The sequence below is a fragment of the Chaetura pelagica genome, unplaced genomic scaffold, assembly GCF_000747805.2.
Source record: "Chaetura pelagica isolate M959 unplaced genomic scaffold, ChaPel_1.0 scaffold69, whole genome shotgun sequence".
NCBI lineage: Eukaryota > Metazoa > Chordata > Aves > Apodiformes > Apodidae > Chaetura > Chaetura pelagica.
Genome location: NW_009970724.1, coordinates 5964675 through 5984120, shown reverse-complemented (window position 1 = coordinate 5984120; position 19446 = coordinate 5964675). Strand labels below are relative to the sequence as shown.

Below are 19446 nucleotides of genomic sequence, written 5' to 3'. Positions count from 1 at the left end.
CAGGAATAACCGTGCCACCGTTTTCAAAAGCAAGGACTTGACAGACTGCCAGGAGAAGGTGGTGAAAAACACGGGCACGGCCTACGTGCGCCCCTGCCCCACCTGCCCCCCGGTAGGAGCCGCTGCCAAACACTCGTGCATCGCACTGATGCTGGGAGGGAGTTTGGTTCTTCTCTGCTCAATCAACAACCTCCCATTCATATTTGTGAGTGGCTCTCTTTGCACTTGTAGAAAACGAGAAATATTAAGGGCATGGTAATGTTCACTTACAAGATGAAGTACGAGGACAGCGGGACTCTGATGACATCTGTCACATCCAAGCAGACCTACCAGATCTCGCCCTTCAATGAACCCAATGGGATAGCAGGCATGGAAGCAAGGTAGGGGCCATGCATGTCCTTAGTGTAGCTGTGATTATCAGAGCCAGGAGGAGATGCTTAAAACATATTTAGTGTTGATTTTTTAATTAACAAGAAGCATCTGGCCTGTGGGCTGCAAAGGGCCAAGACACTGTACATCCCTTGGGATGCATAGCCAGGCCCCATATCCTGCCGTTTAGGCATTTTGCTGAGCCATCTGAAATATTTGTGCAACCTCTCAAAGACTTTGGTAAACTCTAATGAAACCTGTCACCAGCCCTATGACATTTCCAGATAACCCTGGGCAATGCATAAACTGAGAAGTGCATAATCTCTTTGTGGTCAATGCAACAGTCCTGCTGGGCATCCCTTATCTTGCTCCAACGTGCCCTTCACACACACAGTGTGGGTACTGATGCTTTTCTTTCTCTCCCTGGAAGACAAGAACTGTCTTTGGTCAACATTAAAAGGACTCCCATCAGTGCACCAAAAACGCGGCTGCAAAACCAGGGGAGTCTTCGTTATCACTTTGCAGGAGAGCTACTTCAGATGCCAGTTCCCCTAATGAGGATTAAAAATACAGATTTACAGGTATTAGATGCTTACTTGTCATACTTTTCATTATTTATAAGGTTAGCAGATGATCACATAATTATTTTAGACATGAATCCTTCCAACTGTCCGTTTTTTTCCCTTAGTTAACAGAAACACTGAGGCAATTAATTCGGAAGAATGAGGAAGGAGCCACTAAAGAAGCTTCAGCCAAGTTCTTACAAATGATCCGGCTTTTCCGTGTAGTGACCCTTGATCAAATTGAGTCTTTGTGGGCACAGTTTGCCAACAACCCTCCCTACAGGTATCTGTATTCCCTTCAGCCAGGGTTTCCAATCAGAGGCATATTGGAGAATGGGGATAATGAGTGGTTCCCTCCCTGGCAGGCCCTGGTTCCTGAGTGCCATCTGTGCTGCTGGAGCTACGGACACATTCAGGTTCCTGAAGCAAAAAATCCATGATAAGAAGCTGAGCATCTGGGAAGTAGCTGCGACTCTCCCTCTTGCCTTCCATTATGTTACACCCAACAAGCAAACCTTGGAAGTTGCTTCAGTGAGTACAGATCATTCTTCTTTCTATTTATTTCCTTCTCACTTGTATTGAAAGGTGAATTCTCAGGATTATAAGTGCAATATGCAACATATTTCCTTTTAAGTTTGTAAAATGCACGGTGTTAACAAAATGGGAACACTTCAGAAAATGTTTCCAAACACTTGTTGCCGAAATATTTTAATGGCTTTGATATTTGATCTTTAAACCCACAAATACTAAGAAAATTGCTATTGACTTCTTCTTGCCAATTTTTTTTTAATTGACAAACTCCAGAAAATATTATAATGCAACCAAAATCTAGATTACATACAGTAGAAATGGAGTGAGCCTATTTACTTTTCTTGCGTCTGAATAACTAGCATTTGATTTAACTTCTGAAAATATTTAGGAATTACCCAAAGCAAATTTATCTATTTATTTCCCAAATGTAATTTTCACTACATGCCAGCTCTAATTACTGGAAACATTAAAGATTGCTGCTTTTTTCTTCTGCAGACTTTTCTGACCTGTCCTCAAATCCAGAAAGCACCAATGCACAGAATAATTGTTTATCTGGGTTACGGTAGCATGGTAAATAAATACTGTGCTCAGACTTCACTTTGTCCAAATGAACTTCTTCAGGTAGGTGACTCTCATTTCTTATTTATAAGAGGTGAAGAAATTTTTTTAATGCCTGTAATTGAGATCTCATGATGCTGGCAATTAGGTAGCTTGCTCTCAGCTGTGATTGCCTGCACAATTGCAAAGACAGAAAGAAACATGGAGCTGATGTCTTTGAAAAATCTGATCTTAACAGCTTAGAAATTCAAATGTAAGTGGTAGAAGCCTTTGGGGATAATGGATTCTATAAACAACCTGCAACTGAGTTTAGGTAAGACAAACTGAGGATTAAAGCAAAACAACTGTGATTCTTCTCTTTACTTCTACATTAGGTAGAGTGTACTTTAAAAATCTATTATAAAGGTACTAAAGCATGAATATAAGCAAAGGTCTAGGTATGTCACAGGTGAGGACTTGCAAAGAGGCCCTGCTGTGTAATTGCATATTGTCAAATATTCAGGACATTGTCCTCAGTCTATGCAGCTCTGGCTCCTTACTTAGAGGACCACAGCACTGAGATGGCCTGCTGGTTTTGACATGAGTTTAAATCTTCCAAAAAAGAGCAAAAAAAAGCCAAGCCACCAGAAGGGTAATTTGCCTTCTCAGAACACCAAAATGGTTTAAATAAACTTGCTATCACTATAGGAAGTGAGAAATGGGCAACTGCAGCTGTGAAGACCCTGGGGACTGCAGGCCAGCTGGGCTGGTGGGGGTGCCCCAGTGAGCTACTGAACCCAGCACCAGCTCAGGGCTGCTCTGGTGCAGGCATCCATCTAGGATTATCTTCTACACTCAGGCTCAGGCACAATTTAAAATAAAGTATTGTGTATTGAGAAGATCAGGTTTGCTTGTATGTTCCACATTTGGCATCCTGGTGATGATGGTGAGATTTTTGCTGGGAGAAAAATCTGAACAGCTAATGCAGGGCTCAGCACCAGTTGTTGTTTGGCTTGCTATGGCAGTCTGTATTTTTAAGATTAACAGAGTCTACTCTGTTTTCAGCCACTCCATGACCTTGCTACTGAAGCCACCAGAAAAGGTGATAAAAAAGACATGGCCTTGGCCCTGAAAGCCATCGGCAATGCAGGAGAGCCAGCCAGTATCAAACGCATCCTGAAGTTTTTGCCAACGTTTTCCCAGGCTGCAGCTTCACTGCCTAACAGAATTCATGCTGATGCTGTGTTGGCCCTAAGGAAAATCTCCAGAAAAGACCCCGCAAAAGTAACTGAAATTATTTAAACAAATGTCTTTAAAAGGATGGGCTGGAGAGCTGGGCAGAGAAGAACCTAATGAGGTTCAACAAGGGGAAGTGTAGGGTCCTGCACCTGAGGAGGAAGAACCCCATGTACCATCTGCTGGAAAGCAGTTCTGAGAAGGATCTGGGACTCCTGGTAGATAGTAAATTATCCATGAGCCAGCAGTGTGCCCTTGCTGCCAAGAAAGCAGATAGAATCCTGGGTTGCATAAGGAAGAGTGTGGGCAGTAGGTCGAGAGAGATCATTCTACTCTGCCCCCCTCTGCTCTGCCCTGGTGAGGACACATCTGGAGAACTGGGCCCAGTTCTGGACTCCTCAGTTCAAGAGAGACAGGGAATTACTAGAGAGAGTCCAGCGGAGGGCAACAAAGATGTTTGGGGAGTTGGAGCTTCTCCCTTATGAAGAAAGGCTGAGAGAGCTGGGACTCTTAGCCTGGAGAAGGCTGAGGGGAGACCTTATTAATGCCTCCAAGTATCTAAAAAGTGGATGCAAGGAAGATGGAGTCAGACTCTTCAGTAGTTCCCAGTGACAGGATGAGGTGCAATGGGCACAAGCTGGAACATAGGAAGTTCCATTTAAATATGAGGAAAAAATTATTTACAGTGAGAGTGACAGAACAGTGGAACAGGCTGCCCAGGGAGGTTATGGAGTCTCCTCCTTTGGAGACCCACCTGGATGCAGTCCTGAGTAATGTGCTCTGGGAAATCCTTCTTTAGCAGGGGAGTTGGACTAGAAGATCTCTAGAGGTCCCTTCCAACTCTGACAATTCCATGGTTCCTTATGATTTGGGTTGACTTAATGATTCAGGAATAATAAAGCCCTCAGGTAATGTTAGCAGCTCTGGGCAGTTTTCTCAGTTATTGGTCTTTCTCTTGCCCAAACTACAAATTCCTGTCATTGCCCTGTCCTTGCTACTATCCTGGGAAAGAGGTTGCTTTAGTCACTGTAACACTGGGCCCATTACTAATGGCTGTTTCTTCCAGCCCTGTTCACTGTGCACTCAGCAATATCTTGATTTTCAGTGGCAGGTCTCACGCTAAAGTCTCTGTTCAGGGTTTGTTCTCTGTTCACTGCAGATCACACACAGAATTTAGGAGTCACATCTCACTAGAAGTCATGAGGTACTCACAAGTTCTATCTTCCTCCTCTAGGTAAGGGAGATTTCCCTCCAGGTCTTTATGGACAACACACTTGCTCCTAACGTGCGAATGGTGGCTTGTGTTGTCCTCTTTGAAACTAAGCCAGCTCTTCCAACTGTAACAGCTATGGCCAGCTCCCTGCTGACGGAGCCCAGCCTGCAAGTAGCCAGTTTCACATACTCACACATGAAGGCTTTGGCAGCAGGCAGGATCCCACAGCTCTACAACCTGTAAGTAGAGGAAGAAGTACACTTTTAGTAGTAAATGGTGTTGGTTTTTTTTCTTGCAGTTTTCTAAGAACTTGGTCACAGTTGACTATGTTCATATGATTTTAACTCTTTATTACTCAGATCTACTGCTTGCAACATTGCCATTAAACTACTGAGCCCCAGACTTGACAGGCTGAGCTATCGCTACAGCAAGGTCATCCATGCCGGCGATTATTCCTGTGAGTACCAGCTGCCCTGTTCAGTGCTTCAGACTATGTAGTCAGATATCTCTATTGTGTTCCATGATTTTCACCCAAGATCCAATCACGGGCTGTGAGTTTAGTGTGCTCTTGAAATAGAAAAACCGCAAGAGCCTCCTAACATGCAAAATCCCCTGAGGGTGTTCTGCTAATCTCTGGATCTGCTGGGAAAGGCAGTGCCTGCACATGGATCTCAGCCTCTCTCTTCAGTCACTGTTGTTCTGTTGATTCTGCCCTAGAAAAAAGTTCTTCTCCTGAGGTTGAAAACTTGAGAACCTGTTGGACTGAATCATGGCAGAACCCTTTGGGACCTATTACAGCATGAACCTGAGGTGGCTTACGTGCACGAGACACCTCGGAGACCCTAACCAAAACCTGTGGTGTTTTTATTCCTGTGATAGCTTTATATCAGGCTGGTGCTATTTGGAGGGTTTATCTAATGAACAGTCCCAGCACCATGTTTCCATCTGATATAATCACAAAAATAAGAGGATATTATGCAAATACTGCAATGGATATTATTGAGGTAAGTATCTGATTAAAACAGCCAGCTAGATGCAACCCATCTATAGATAGTATTACTTGTTAAGCCATTTGGACTGTGATGTAATGTTTAACTCAATCCCTGGCTATGAGGGTGGATTTGGAAGAGAAAATGTAGATAATTATTATGATTTTACTTAGGCTGCTTCTTTTATTTGGGCTTCTTGACACATGCATTCATCAATGAACATATTCAGTACAAGCATGAAAAGCTAGGAGAGCAGAGGAAAGCTTACACAGCAGAACATCCATCTGCCTACCTAAAGTCACATGGCATCAAGAGTATTTTGCATAAGTACAGGGAAATAGCATCTGAAATTAAATTGCAGTCACAGCAGCATGAAACTCCATGTAACAGCATGCAGGCATTTACTCAGCTTTCTCAGGCAAGCTTTGCAGCCTGGGCTGAGCTCTGCACTGCCCTAAAATTATCCCTGCTGACTAATTCAAAGCTTGCTGAGCACATCCTCAGCATCTGCAGCCGTAGCCTGCAGCCATCAGCCAGGTAGGCACAGCCTTATATGTGCAACAGCTTCATGAACATGTGTTTAAAGCGGCCTTGGTGAGCGTGATGCTGCTGCAGGGGTTATCCTGGGCTGCCTTGTACCTGGGCTGCAACTCCTGACTCTGTTTCCTACAGGTGGCTCTCCGGTCACAAAGCCTAACTGAGCTCATCAGGAAGCAGAATATTCCCTTTGCTGAGTATGACACATACAAGACCCTGAAAGAACTCGGTAAAACGGTATGTCCCTGCACACCCCCCGGGCTGCCTGCAGCACAGAGCTCCTGCCAGCATGGGGTTGCATCACCCAGCTGGCCCTTTGATGTTCCAGTGAGAAAGGAGTCAGCCATCCTGTTTGGCCACAGAAAGATGTACTTATGCTGTCAACAGATGCCAACTTTTCACTCAACATGTATCAGCCCTTAATGCACAGTACAAAAGATGATGATTATGCTGGTAGCTAAAATTCATGTGTTTTAAAGCATATGTTAAAACACAGTTAAGTGGTGGCTCTTCTCTTTAAAAATGATTATTGAACAAGGTTACTGTCCATGAGTCCTTGGGTGTCACCCACTAACAGCAGCAGAAATTACCAAGTCTTTACCTCATCCTTGCGTGGGGAAACTCCCACTGAAGTCAGTTATGCAACACAAGAAAGGCCATTTTGGTTCAGACCTGTAAGATGTCCATTATTTTTTGGCTAAGGAGCCACAGTTAGCATCCCTCAGATGGGATCTACTCTTTGCTAATACATTACTGTATTTGAAGGAACATCATCTGCTGCTTTTATTTCTCTCCGTCTCTCCTTAACACTGCAGCTTCTGGGATGGAAAGAACTACCTCCTGAAGACCCCCTGGTGTCTGCTTACATCAAAGTACTGGGCCAAGAGATTGCCTTTGCTGACATTGATAAGGATGCCATTCAGCAGACCATGATGGTACTGACAAGGCTGTTGTCTTTGTTGTCTGTGATGGTGAATAATCTCCCCTCCCCATCTCTTCTTACCTACTTTCCTAACCTAATTACCTGTTTCCAGAGTCTAACTGGATCATCAAACTGGCAGCAGGTGGTGAAAAAAGTGGTGGAAGAAGTCCAGCGAGGCTTTTCAGGCCGATGGACCCTGCCCCTGCTGGTGGCCGAGCTGCGACACATTGTCCCCACAGTGCTGGGTGTGCCACTGGAGCTCAGCCTGTGTGGTGCCAGCCTGGCCCAGGCTGAGGCTGATGGTGAGCATGGAAGATGCCAAACTGAGCAGTTTCCCTGCTATAACTATGGATCAAATCCCTCTGTTGAAATTAAATCCCTCTATAATCTATAATTGTAATATGGAAACACGAGTGTTCAGCTTCCTCCAAAGGATTTGAGAAATAATTGGCATGTTTGTGTTCCCCTACTCCAATACTCTGATTTGGAGTAGAAATCTTTAAATAATGATGTAAAGTATTTCAAAATGTAAAAGCACTGTCCATGTGTTAACTACTGTGCTTATTCAAAATATTATATCTCCAGCATTTAATGCTTCTCTGTTCATGTAATTCCTGTCTGTCTTTTGCAGTGGAAATACATCTGTCACCACCATTACCTGACAATTTCAGACCTTCGCAGTTGTTGGAAACCAACGTGAATATTCATGCTGACATCAACCCAAAGTAAAAACGACATATGTTTTTTACACAGACACACAAGAATTTATACTTATATTTGAAATAGATAAGTGATCACATGGTGTCATATAGGGGCTTTACTTGACCCAGACTTCTGGATGTCTTACAACCAGAAAGGTTGTGAAAAAGCAACACAGTCCCCTGAGGCTTTAGGACCCCACAAGCACAGCCATGTGCACAGGATGCTGTGCTGTTCTGCCATTGCTAAAAATGCTCACTTTTGTACCTGCTCAGTGACTAAAGATTCTAAGCAGTCAAGATGTATTTGCTTACATATGAACATATGAAGTTCAACTTAGAATTGCACCAGGCACAAGGCTGGGGAGATCTGAAGAAGTATAGGAAAATGCTTCTGGATCTGCAAAAGCAAACGCAACAGTACTAAGAACGATAATAGTAATAATTATCATAACAATAGTGATGGTGTTAATACACAACTAGACACGATATGAAGCTAGAAGAGATTCTGACATTAGCTTGTCCTCAGGCAATATTTTTGTGACAAAGCAGTGAGAAGGTCAGCTTTTCCAGCAGCACATGAGCTTTCATGATACATCTCTTTATCCATCAGTAGTGCCTCTTGCAATACAAATAACACTATGAAAACACAATTTTGCTTTTCAAAGGTAAATATGTGCATATTCATCTGTAATTATGCCTGTCTTTATTTTATTTTTTCAGGGCATATTTTCATCTGATAGCAATGATGGGGATTAATACACAGTACTTTCAGAGTGGTCTTGAATTTCACACAGAGTTCAATGCCAACACTACAATCAAATTTGATGCCAGGATAAATATGAAAGAGAAAAATTTGAAAATTGAAACCCCTCCCTGCCATCAGGAGGCTGAGCTTGCAGCTCTGAGGTACAGAAGAGCTTGTTCCATGTTGTGTGTTACTGATGGGAAGCTCCCTGTTATAAAATCATGAACGGGTAACTCTTTGTTAGGCTCTGCTGTACCTTGGCAGCCACATAAAGCTTTGCATTGTGGTCTTTGCACTAGCAAAGCCAGGTAGGCCAAATCAGATTATGTTATTTTTGCACCATTTATCACCTCCACAGGAGTGAAGTTTATGCTATTTCAAGGAACATGGAAGAAGAAGACTTCGAAAAGAAATCCCGGCTTCTCCCTGGAGGGTATGTACCAAGTATCTCTGACCAGCCATTTCAGTCATCAGAAAGATCTTCAAGACCTGGCAGCTGGAAGGTAAGGAGGCCTCTCACCACCTGTTCTAAAGATAGGTAGAGAACAGACATCTCCACAGAAAGGCTGAGCACCCCCAACACAGCAGCTAGCTAACCAGGTCCCAGGCACAAACTTTAAGATTCAATAGGTGCCTAACATATCCCAAACCAAGCCTAATGCAAATCCCACTGGGCTCAAGACATGATAACTGACAGTCTGCTCACTCCCATAATCTCATGCAGATAGGGTTGCTTTGACTTCCTGTGTCTTTACAGTCATGGGAGGGGTGTGTGGAATTTATATCCTTTGTACAAGATCCCTTTCTTTCCAAGCCAGAGCAGTGTGGAAAATATGGCTTTTGGGCAGGATATGCATTTTTCTTCCAAAATGCTGAGGTAATCTCTGCAGTGGATTACAGAAAACAAATCTCTTACGTGCTTTTCAGTTTATGAGGCTGGCATGGGAAGGATAGGTTGACTTGCAACAGGAGTGCTAGTAGCCCAAAACTGATGCAGAGAAACAGCCCCCCAAAGAGCCCTGCAGATTCTCATTGGGAAGTTTGTGTGAGAAACACTGCCTGGGAAAGGCTGGGCAGAGGAGCTGTCCTCTTCCACAGAGCACTTTGGTAGAAACCCCACTGGTTCCAGTGCTTGAGTCTCCAGTTTTAAGCAGTGCTTCCTTACTCAGGCAGGACTGTCATAATTCTCATTATTAATAGGAGGAAAGGTCTTAGGAGCTGTGATTTTTAATTTTTTGTGTGTATGTAAAATACCTTTATTTGCTATGTTTTTGTTCAATGCAGCAAAGCAATACTCCTAGTGTGCTACCCAAAGGATACCAACAAGGTTCAGAAGGGGAACATCACTACAGGGCAAGAGGAAGATTTTATGCACGCATCTTCTGTAGAAAATTTGAGAGCTTGGGATGTTCTGCTTGTCTCAGCCTAAAGTCTCGAAATCCTGCTTTCTTAACAAATACCTATCTGCACAAATTAATTGGAGACCTTGAAGCCAAAATAGTTTTGAAGCCAGGTACAGTAATGGTAACAAGCTTTTCTGTCAACCTCTATGAATGCTGCTCAAGCAGCACAACCCTAGAATTTAAGTATCTTGACTTTACTCATACAGATGCTGATATTGACAAAATACAGCTGGAGATTCAGGCAGGATCCAAAGCAGCTTCCAAAATAATCGATGTAGCAAGCTCAGGGTCTAAGGAAGAGAGTGAGACATCTCTGTACAAGGACATTCAAGCTAAACTGAAGAAGATTCTAGGAATTGACAATGTGTTCAAGGTAAGAAGTTTGAGCATCTGAGAGGGCATATTTTTCTGTGTGAAGTGAAGTTTCCAGCATGGGAAACTGGCATGGGAAAGCAGGGATTTAGGCTGGGAGTAATGGGTGAAGGTGAGTTCTGGTTCAGCTTCCGCAGTGTGTGGGGCCAGGAAGTTGAATTTCTTTGAAAGCCTGTGGTGAGACGTTTGTCTGACACCCAGAGCAATGTTACAGAATAAGCTATAAATTCAAAACTCTTTGAACTATTTTTGGAGGTTGCAAATAAAACACGGCACCGCAGGAAACGGATTCACAGAACAGACAAGGCTGCAGTTACAGACCTCTGGGCAGAGCCCAGTGCAACCACCCTGTCCAGTTCATCCTCTTCTTCCTCTGCTGATGCTAAAGAACCTGGAAATGAACACACAGAAGATGAAACAAGGCAATCTAGGAAGAAGGGTGGCAGCAGCAGTGGCAGGAGAAGCAGCAGCAGTGCCAGCTCTTCCAGCAGTAAAGTCTGCAGCAGCAGTGGAGAGGACCACTCTGGAGACAGACACTGCAGTGGGGATAGTGCATATTCCAACCAAGAGGTAATTGATGCAGGTTGGATTTTTTATATTTCTTGTAGTCAATGTTTTATACCAGAAATCAGGAAATTGTGCCCATAGGGCATGGACCAAAGAAGGAGAGAACAGACTGCTGAAGGTGGCTGTTTGCTGAAGTAGCAGAGCTCCTTCTTGTTTTTAACCTTTCTGGTTCTCTGATGCATTTAAGTTCTGAAGTTTCACATTTCAGTAGGTTTCAATAAAAAATAAATTAATTAAATAATTAAATAATCAATCAGACAAATAAATAAATCATAGTTTTGCTTTATTTCCACATACCCAATACTGACGTTTTTAATTCATTTGTCAAAAGTCAGTTCTTCACCTTCTCTTAGATCTTCTGACACCCTATCTATTTTCACAGGCAAATCGTCCTGTTTACCAGCTTTGGTTCAAGCCAGCAGATGAACAGGTACATTTATTGCTCATACTCTAAGCAGGGCCCACAAACGCTCTCATGAGCTTTGCTGCAATTAGAGCTTTGTTCTCTGAGAGTAAAACCAAAAGAAATGAATTCTGCAACAACTTCCAATAATAACCAACTTCCTTCAGAGCAATCCTCCATTTTTGCAGGATCCAGGAAGGGAAGTCCTGAACAGCAGCATCAATTCCTCCTCTTTTTCAGCTAGTTATGAAGACATCTCTGGAGCCATGTCTCAGGTAAGTGTCTTAATCTACAACAAATAAAAATCATTTACTTTGTATTTCCAGTTATTGTATGTTTATAACAGAATAGGAAAAATAGGGTGATTTAGCATATTAGACCATATATAGAGGAATCTGAATTATTTCCTGTTTCATAAAGGTAAGCATATTGGATAGTGATTGAATATTTTGTAATATTTGCTTAATATATGCTACGTTTTTAAAGGAAATTGGAATGTATTGCTGTATACATTGAAATTTGTGTTACTCTGTAAATAATTCACTATAAAAATGAACACTTTAGAAGTGCTGACCTCCTTGATCAGAAACTGGTTTCAGGTATATTTTTTATTTCATAGGTCTCTGTAGAAGTCCAGGACTTTACCCTGCTACTCTTTTTGAATTAAACTTTGCCTTTACAAATACTTTTAATCTGTTGCTTTAATATAGTGATTTTAATGCTTTATGTCCTTGGTCTCTACTCTTTCTCTATTGACTTCAGACCAAGTTCCTGGGAGACAGCAAGCCACCCGTCCTAGCCGCAGTCCTTCGTGCCATCCGAAGGAACGAGCCGCCAACGGGATTACAGCTTGTGCTGTTCATTGATACTCACCCCAGGAGATCCAGGATACAGATATTTGTTTCAAGCATTACAGGACCAAATCGATGGAAACTCTGTGCTGATGCTTCAGTAATAAATGACCGTAAAGTATTGGTGAGTTTAAAATAACGATCAGCTAAAAGTAAATTAAATCTAATGATCTTTCTATGTTTCATACAAATATATATTTTCCACTCTACTAGGGTTCTCTTAAATGGGGTAAAGATTGCCACGACTACAAGATTGTTACTCAGATTGCAACAGGGCAATTTGCTGTTTATCCAGCTATGCAGGTGAAGCTGGAGTGGCCAAAAGTACCTTCAATAGTCCAGACAACTGCAAGATGGTGAGATTTTTACTTTGTTTTTTGAAAAAACTTCACCTGTGTGAGTGCTCCAGCTAATTACAGATTCAGTTCTCCACTTTCTGGGCTGGAAGAAGTCTCCTTCGTCAATATGATATTATAAAGTCAGATTACTGACAGCAGTCATTTGTTAACCAAATCACCTGTGCTCCTTTAATGTGAAAGCTTGTGTCACATGCATATTTAGATTACACCTATCCTTTTTTGCTGTGTATTCATTCCCTCAAAGCATAGTGTGTTTCAGTTTGCAGGAAAACCACTTGAAACACTTATCTGTTAACTGTAATTGTGAAATGGATCTCCAGATGCTTCCTAGTGGACGGAGGCTCAAAGCAGAAGCCTTGGTTGTCTGAAGGAGTCTTTTTTCTTACTGACTACACAGAGAAATTTCCTTATGTAGGCACCTTAACTCCAGCTTCTGAGGAAGGTGATACAAATTACAGAATCTTAAGTGTGATACAAATACTTCTCATCAAGATCATTGCAACTAAATAGCAAATGTTGTGTGACATTTAGTGTAAGAAAACTTTAACTGTTTGATCCAGTTCACATGTCCATCCATATACATACAGTATTTGTTCATTCACTGTTCATGCATGTTTGCCCACAATAATATATAAATCCATATCAAAACCTAATCTTTTTTCATAGTGCTGCCAAAATACAGACATACAACAACTCACTTATCTAAATATGCATGTGACACAAGCTTTCACATTAAAGGAGTACAGGTAATTTGGTAAACAAATGACTGCTGAAGAGGATAATTTTTAATACTAGATTGAATTACATGAAGTGGTGTTATCTGCTTTTATTATTGGGGATGAAACCATGCAATTTACTATCCTGGAGCAAAGCCATAGAATTCAGCTTTGTTCTGCTCTGAGAATATGTCCTTTTTTTAAGGAAACTTTCATCAATTTCAGTCCCGAGCCTGTAAGGGAACCTGACCATAGAGATCCTTCTGTCAACTAATTGACAATCTTAGTGGGTGAAATATCCTTGCTAAAAGTTACCACCACAGGAATGAAACATGAATAGAAGGTCATCTATTTCTTAGAATTTTAGGTTTTTTATGTAATCAGTGCCTAGTTTTTAACTCTGAATGTGTTTAAAACAAGTTGGCTATACTTTTCTTCTCGAATCACCTACCAACCAGCCTGTGAAACAGTGAAGACATTTCAGCCATTAACCGTTAAAATCTGCCTCCTATACAAAACACCACATATTACTAAACTCTCACACAAAACGTGTCTAACACAGAATGCATATTGCTTTAGGCGGGTATTTTAGTCTGAAGAAATTATTATTTTTTATTTATTTCTTTTCAAACACGGACCATTTTAATCACTTACTTCCTTTTCCAGGTTCTACTCATTTCTTCCAGGAGCTGCGTATGTGCTTGGGTATTCCCAAAGGCAGCAGCGTGGTCCCTCTCACCAGGCAACCTTGGTTATGGCTCTGACATCTCCAAGAACCTGTGACGTGGTCCTCAAGTTACCTGAGGTAACTATTTCCACTCTCTCTTAACCTGGGGCATACAGTACTTATTACATTGAAGGTTAATAGCTTTTTTAATCCTCTCTCTCTTTTTTTTTTTTTTTTTTTTTTAATTAAAAAAGAAAATAAGCTCCCACAAGAAGGACATTATATTAATACAGTTGGTTCCATTGTGAAAACATGCTACAACACATTTCTCTTTCTCATGTGGTATGGAAACACATGAAATAAGAAACAGGTTACAAAACATTCATGATGATGGGAGCACATTATCAATAATTTAGTGTATAGACTGTTCCTCCACAAATCTTCAGAAAGACCATAGGTTTTCCTGTGCCTTGGAAAACATAATAAAACCAGGCTGTAGAGAGACATGATGGTCAAATAGCTGCCCTCAACATATGGGCAAGGAGAGGGTGTGCATCTCAGGTAAGCAAACTGCACTGTAAGCAAATGTGATGTACCAATTCCCCTAAAAGATGCAAACTGGTGAATATCCAACCTCATTTATAGCACCACTATTTTATAGATTGCAGATGGGTCAAGCTCTAGAGGTAGAGCTATTTCATGGTGTAGACAGAGGACGTGATTTATTTTTAGCTCTGACCTAAATCTAGATTCTAATTTATTTTTCAGTCACAGTCACAGTCCTCTTTGAACAGTCTAGGAAATGGTATCTCACCTCAACACTGTATTTTGTATTTCCATCCATGCTTGTTTTCTTACTGATTTGCAGCTCACAATTTACGACAGAGCCATCAGGCTTCCCCTGCCAATCCCTTCACATCCAGGTGCACCGATTTCAACACAGCCATCCCCTGACTGGAACACCTTTTCCCAAGCAACACTTTCAATCATTGAAAACCTTAAAGGTCAGCAATTACCTCTCTGCACAAACATTGTTGACTCTGCAGATTTTGAAAATGTGATTTGTACTTTTGACATGACTTGAACTTATTTTATGTTAACTTAGAAAATTATTTGGACTTCAGGTAGAAATAAGTCATCTTAAAATCTGTGAGGCTGCAAAGATGTAAAGAAAAGGAAACATATTATTAAGATTAAATATTTCATTCCATGCCAAAGAATTACTCCAAATGCATCCACTTCAGCTTCACTGCAGAGATTGGTTGTGAAGAAAAAAACCTCTGCAAAAGATAGGAGAGACATCTAACTGACCTCAAATTTAGGGTGTTCTGCTTGATTTGTGCTGTTATGTAGAAGCTAAAACAGCTTCAAAAGTATAGCAATTAATTTCACCTTGCACTTGATTTTGAAGGGATTACTGTTTCATTAATGCTGTATTAATAGCTAATCATGTTATACTTTCTTAAGGCAAATTTTAAATAGAAAAGATTTATGTAATCCTGAGATAAGGAGTCACATTCTCCTGGACATCAGTAGGCTAATATCATACCTATGCATGTTTCTATGGTAAACACCAAAACTAGCCTGTATGAATTAAATTTGTTTTAAAATAGTTCCCAATCAGAGTTGGCAGGACTGTCAACATAATACCATTAGAGTGAAAAAAGGAAAAGTTTACTCTAGTGTGGCATCTTTTCTTCCCTATCTTCCAGCTGTTTCCAGTCTTGGTTGTGACTCAATAAAGGTAGCAGCATTTTAGTGAATTTCCTCTAGAGTTAATGAGATGTGAATTGGTAAGATTTGATAAATTCTTTTGACTACAACACAGTTACAAAGGCCAAAAAGGCCACAGAGAGTTTCACCAGCACCAGCCGTGAGCAGAATTTCTCTCACACAATGATTGAATCATGACTGGGTTGTGTTCCTGCGTGGGGGACTGGCAAAGTTTTGCTTTTGTATTACTACAAATGCAGCATTTCATCTGAAGGAATCGTTTTGCCTTTATGTGAAAATAGGAAAAACCAGAGAATGGGGTTTTTTGGTGGTGGTTTTTTTTTTTGTTTTGTTTGTTTTGTTTTATTTTTTAATTACAAATCCAAAATACAGTAACGGTCTTACATAAAAAACTTAGTTTTGTCTGACTTTTTTCTTTTCAGCTCGCTGTTCAGTTTTCCAAAACACGATCAAAACCTTCAATGGAGTTGAATTTAACTATTCAATGCCTGCAAGTTGCTACCATGTCTTGGTGCAGGACTGCAGTCCAGAACTGAAATTCCTGGTGATGGTGAAAAGACTTCAAGAGTCCACTGACCTTAAAGCAATAAATGTCAGACTTGCCAGCCAGTAAGTAATTTTAAACCTAAGAATAAATAGATGTCAAGATGGATATGCTTTAAATATGAAGATCAGAGTAGTAGGGCAGACTGGTACTGTATAAGCCTCATGCAAAAATCACTGATGTCAACCGAAGGATTTCTAGGAGTGTTACTGGGATTTGGGTCTTTGTCTTTCCAAAGTGCCTCTGGAATGTATCTGAGGTTCACAGGAACCTGAAGTCTCTACTGCTCCAAATTCTTCATTAATTTGTTAGCATTTATCCATCTCATTTCCGTTCCTAGTAATTAAGTAGACACATAAACTATAAATCCAAAAGGGACTATTAGTCTGACAGGCTACACTAAGCTAATAATTAGAAATAATAAACACCCACAATGATCTCAGCAGAGATGTTGAGAAGTAGACATAACTAAAAAGGGAATTACTTATCTCAGATTAGAGGCAGTGTCTTAGGTCATCACTTAGTTGGTTCATAATGTTCAAAATCTATTTTAAATTAACTTAAGACACATTTTGTTTCATCTTGGAGCAATCGCATCTGCCATTGCAGGTTCTGCTTTAAAAGTGTACTCTGATACTCAAAACTGTGTGGGATTATGCAAACGAAAATAATTGTAGGGAGTATTCTTCAAAGCACATAAATAGGCTTTGATCTGTAAGGTTTCATCCCAAGTAATTGTTTATTTCTGAAAATGGTGTGCCTAAATGTGCCATCATGTTAGAGAAAGAAAGAGAAATGAGGATTCCCAGCACCTGTTTTGTGGAAGAACAGAAAGATGCTTGTTCTACGGACTATCTTTGTGATAAAGACACTCCTTGTCAATGTATCATTCATGACTGTTCTCTACAACTGTACGGATGTGCTTTTGATGTGCTTGAGCTTCATATTTCTTTATTAGAGCAAACACTGATCTAAAGAAGATACAACAATACACAGACTATTCAAGCTGTAAGAGAACCACTGTAGGTTCTCCTACCTTCCTTTGAAATGTAAAGCACCTCTAATTTACGTAAATGCAATAGCAATTAAATTGTTCTGCAGAGAGGGTCCCTGTAGCCTGGTGTCTTCCTCCCTGCAGCATGGCAACAAGCAGACACTCAGAGATGAGTAAAGCCACGGAAAGGTGCATTGTGAGCACTCCTCCTGCCACTTTCCTGGGCTCTCTGTCTTCCCCCCAGAGGTACCAGGTGATTCATGCCAGAATGATATGAGCATCCTGCAGTGTTGGTTCTACCAGGACTAGGAATTGTCAGCTGAGTATGGTGAAGGAGAAGCATTTGTTTATACTTATTTCCTTTACTTAAAGTGAGGTTGACATGTATGTTTCCAATGGACACATCCAGTTGAAGATTAATGGTGTTCAAGTCCCAACAGATATTCCATACACATCTAACTCTGGTAAGAGAATCATCTTTATATTTCATTTAATCCTTTCTGATCTTTAGGAGAGGATGTCATTGTGCAAAACCCTCTCAAGATAAAGATTTCCCTAAATTAAGAAACAATTAGATGATTTTAACATACCTTCATGCTAGGTTTTATAGCATGTGGCCAAAAAGATGAGCAAGGAAAGAGATGCTGATCCTGTGCATCCTTGCGCAAACCAATTAATGCAGGGCTGTGGTGCCTTGTGCTGATCATAGAGACACACGGAACAAGCATCTAGATGTCCCCTGGCCATGGCCACCCTTGCTCCAGGGCAGGGAGCATTATGGTCTTTCTCATTTCCCCCATCTCTTTCAAGATACAGTAGAGCCTGCATTAAGTCCCCAGGAATTTAATAAGTGGTTCAGGTTGGACACTACAACAATCACTTCCTTTTAAAAGAAATCCCTTTGTGCTTATTGCTTTTTATTCTAGATGCAAGCTTGCTGATCAGCAGGGAAAGGGAAGGCCTGTCACTGAAAGCCCCAGATTATGGCATAGATAAAATATATTACGATGGGCACAGAACCGAGGTATATTTTTATTATTATTTTCAGTAGGTTTATTTTTAGAAGAAAAACATTTCAGTGCATCTTTTCTTTATTTCCACAAAGATTCAGGTTGCCTTCTGGATGGCTGGAAAAACATGTGGAATTTGTGGAAAATACGATGCTGAGAAGGACAGGGAATATCAAACGCCCAGTGGATATCTAGCTAAAGATGCAGTGAGCTTTGGTCAGTCCTGGGTCATCTCAGAAGATCCCTGTTCTGGAGGTACTAAGATTCTAACATATATCAATGTCATTGCTTTTGACCAGTTGGCTGGTCACATGAATAGATTATTTATACTATTGTAGCACAATCATCTGATTTTTCACTATTTTTGTTATTAGTGGCCATAGACTAAGAGAAATCTGGTTTTCCAGAGTTTGGTAATTCACTTCAAGTTCTGGCTTGAATGCATTTTTGTATCAACTTCATACGCACCATGTAGTTACCTGAAGTTTGTGTGTTCCAGATAAAACTATGCACTTAAAACTCCCTAAGATAATAAGGTAGTATGAAAAGCAGGCAGTTTCATTGTTGGCAAAAGACATTTTATGTTGTCCTCAATAGTTTTACTCTTTATTTCCATTCTGTTATTTTCAGGCTTTTAGTGTCCCAGAAAAAAAATTAATATATAGCCCTGGCTATCAAACTAAGAGGGCATTAGAGATGGGAAATACCTGTTTCAATTTCATCAGGTTTAAGATTAACTTAATTTGAAACCTTCAGTCTGGGAATGGTTGTTATCATCCAGATCCTGTATAAATAGAACACCACCAACATTCTGGCAACATCAGGGTGCACCACATTTTGTGTGGAACCCAAACCTGTGGTGTTGTGTGGTGGCATGTGGTGGCATTTTTGGGATGTATTCTTAGTCCCTCCAGGGGCGCTTGATCTGGTCCAGGAAAGCCTGGATCCCAGAGGCTTGATGACTAAGCTACTCAGCCATGGCAAGGTGGGTGTGATGACAGGGACAGTGCAGAAGTGGATACATGGATGTCTAGGAGCTACTCCTACTCAAAAATGAAGTGGTGTCATAGTTTGGATGAAGTCGTGTGTCAGTTGACCAAGGTTGTCCAAATCTTCTTTGATTTGGACTCCTGTGTCCCTCCTAGATCCTATCTGGCAAGCCTTTGTGTCTGGGACTGTGCCCACATGCCTGGTTTTCCCACAGTCCAAGCCACTGACAGAAAAATGACTGGCTTTGATCAGCTTAGCTTCATGTAGCTTGTGTCACTTGGCTTACCCATTGGTCTCAGGTGTTGCTAATTCTACAAACCAAGCAACCAAAAGCTGTTCATATACATTCTGCAGATGCTTTAAGAGGATTCCTGTTTTACAGCCTGTAAGCTGCAGCGCAGATTTGTCACAACTGAGAAGCCGGTTGGGTTTGAGAAGAAGGCCGGGAAGTGCGTCTCGCTGCAGCCGGTGCTGCAGTGCCCGGAGGGCTGCT

At 41.1% G+C, this 19446-nt stretch overlaps 1 protein-coding gene across 1 annotated transcript in view; it reads left to right on the top strand.

Moving 5' to 3' along the window:
- Positions 1–19446, top strand: part of CTBS (chitobiase, di-N-acetyl-) — a 29084-nt gene that overhangs the window by 4071 nt on the left and 5567 nt on the right. The window contains exons 7-36 of the mRNA XM_010006733.1: positions 1–112; positions 232–380; positions 800–950; positions 1058–1215; positions 1298–1463; positions 1959–2084; positions 3066–3284; positions 4471–4688; positions 4809–4906; positions 5329–5453; positions 6111–6212; positions 6791–6910; positions 7010–7199; positions 7529–7622; positions 8319–8504; positions 8702–8846; positions 9628–9861; positions 9931–10119; positions 10374–10688; positions 11068–11115; positions 11277–11363; positions 11851–12063; positions 12153–12295; positions 13681–13819; positions 14550–14685; positions 15838–16024; positions 17326–17417; positions 17880–17977; positions 18059–18218; positions 19336–19440. Coding sequence (XP_010005035.1) covers positions 1–112; positions 232–380; positions 800–950; positions 1058–1215; positions 1298–1463; positions 1959–2084; positions 3066–3284; positions 4471–4688; positions 4809–4906; positions 5329–5453; positions 6111–6212; positions 6791–6910; positions 7010–7199; positions 7529–7622; positions 8319–8504; positions 8702–8846; positions 9628–9861; positions 9931–10119; positions 10374–10688; positions 11068–11115; positions 11277–11363; positions 11851–12063; positions 12153–12295; positions 13681–13819; positions 14550–14685; positions 15838–16024; positions 17326–17417; positions 17880–17977; positions 18059–18218; positions 19336–19440 — 4505 coding nt within the window. The remainder of the gene's footprint in view (positions 113–231; positions 381–799; positions 951–1057; positions 1216–1297; positions 1464–1958; positions 2085–3065; positions 3285–4470; positions 4689–4808; positions 4907–5328; positions 5454–6110; positions 6213–6790; positions 6911–7009; positions 7200–7528; positions 7623–8318; positions 8505–8701; positions 8847–9627; positions 9862–9930; positions 10120–10373; positions 10689–11067; positions 11116–11276; positions 11364–11850; positions 12064–12152; positions 12296–13680; positions 13820–14549; positions 14686–15837; positions 16025–17325; positions 17418–17879; positions 17978–18058; positions 18219–19335; positions 19441–19446) is intronic.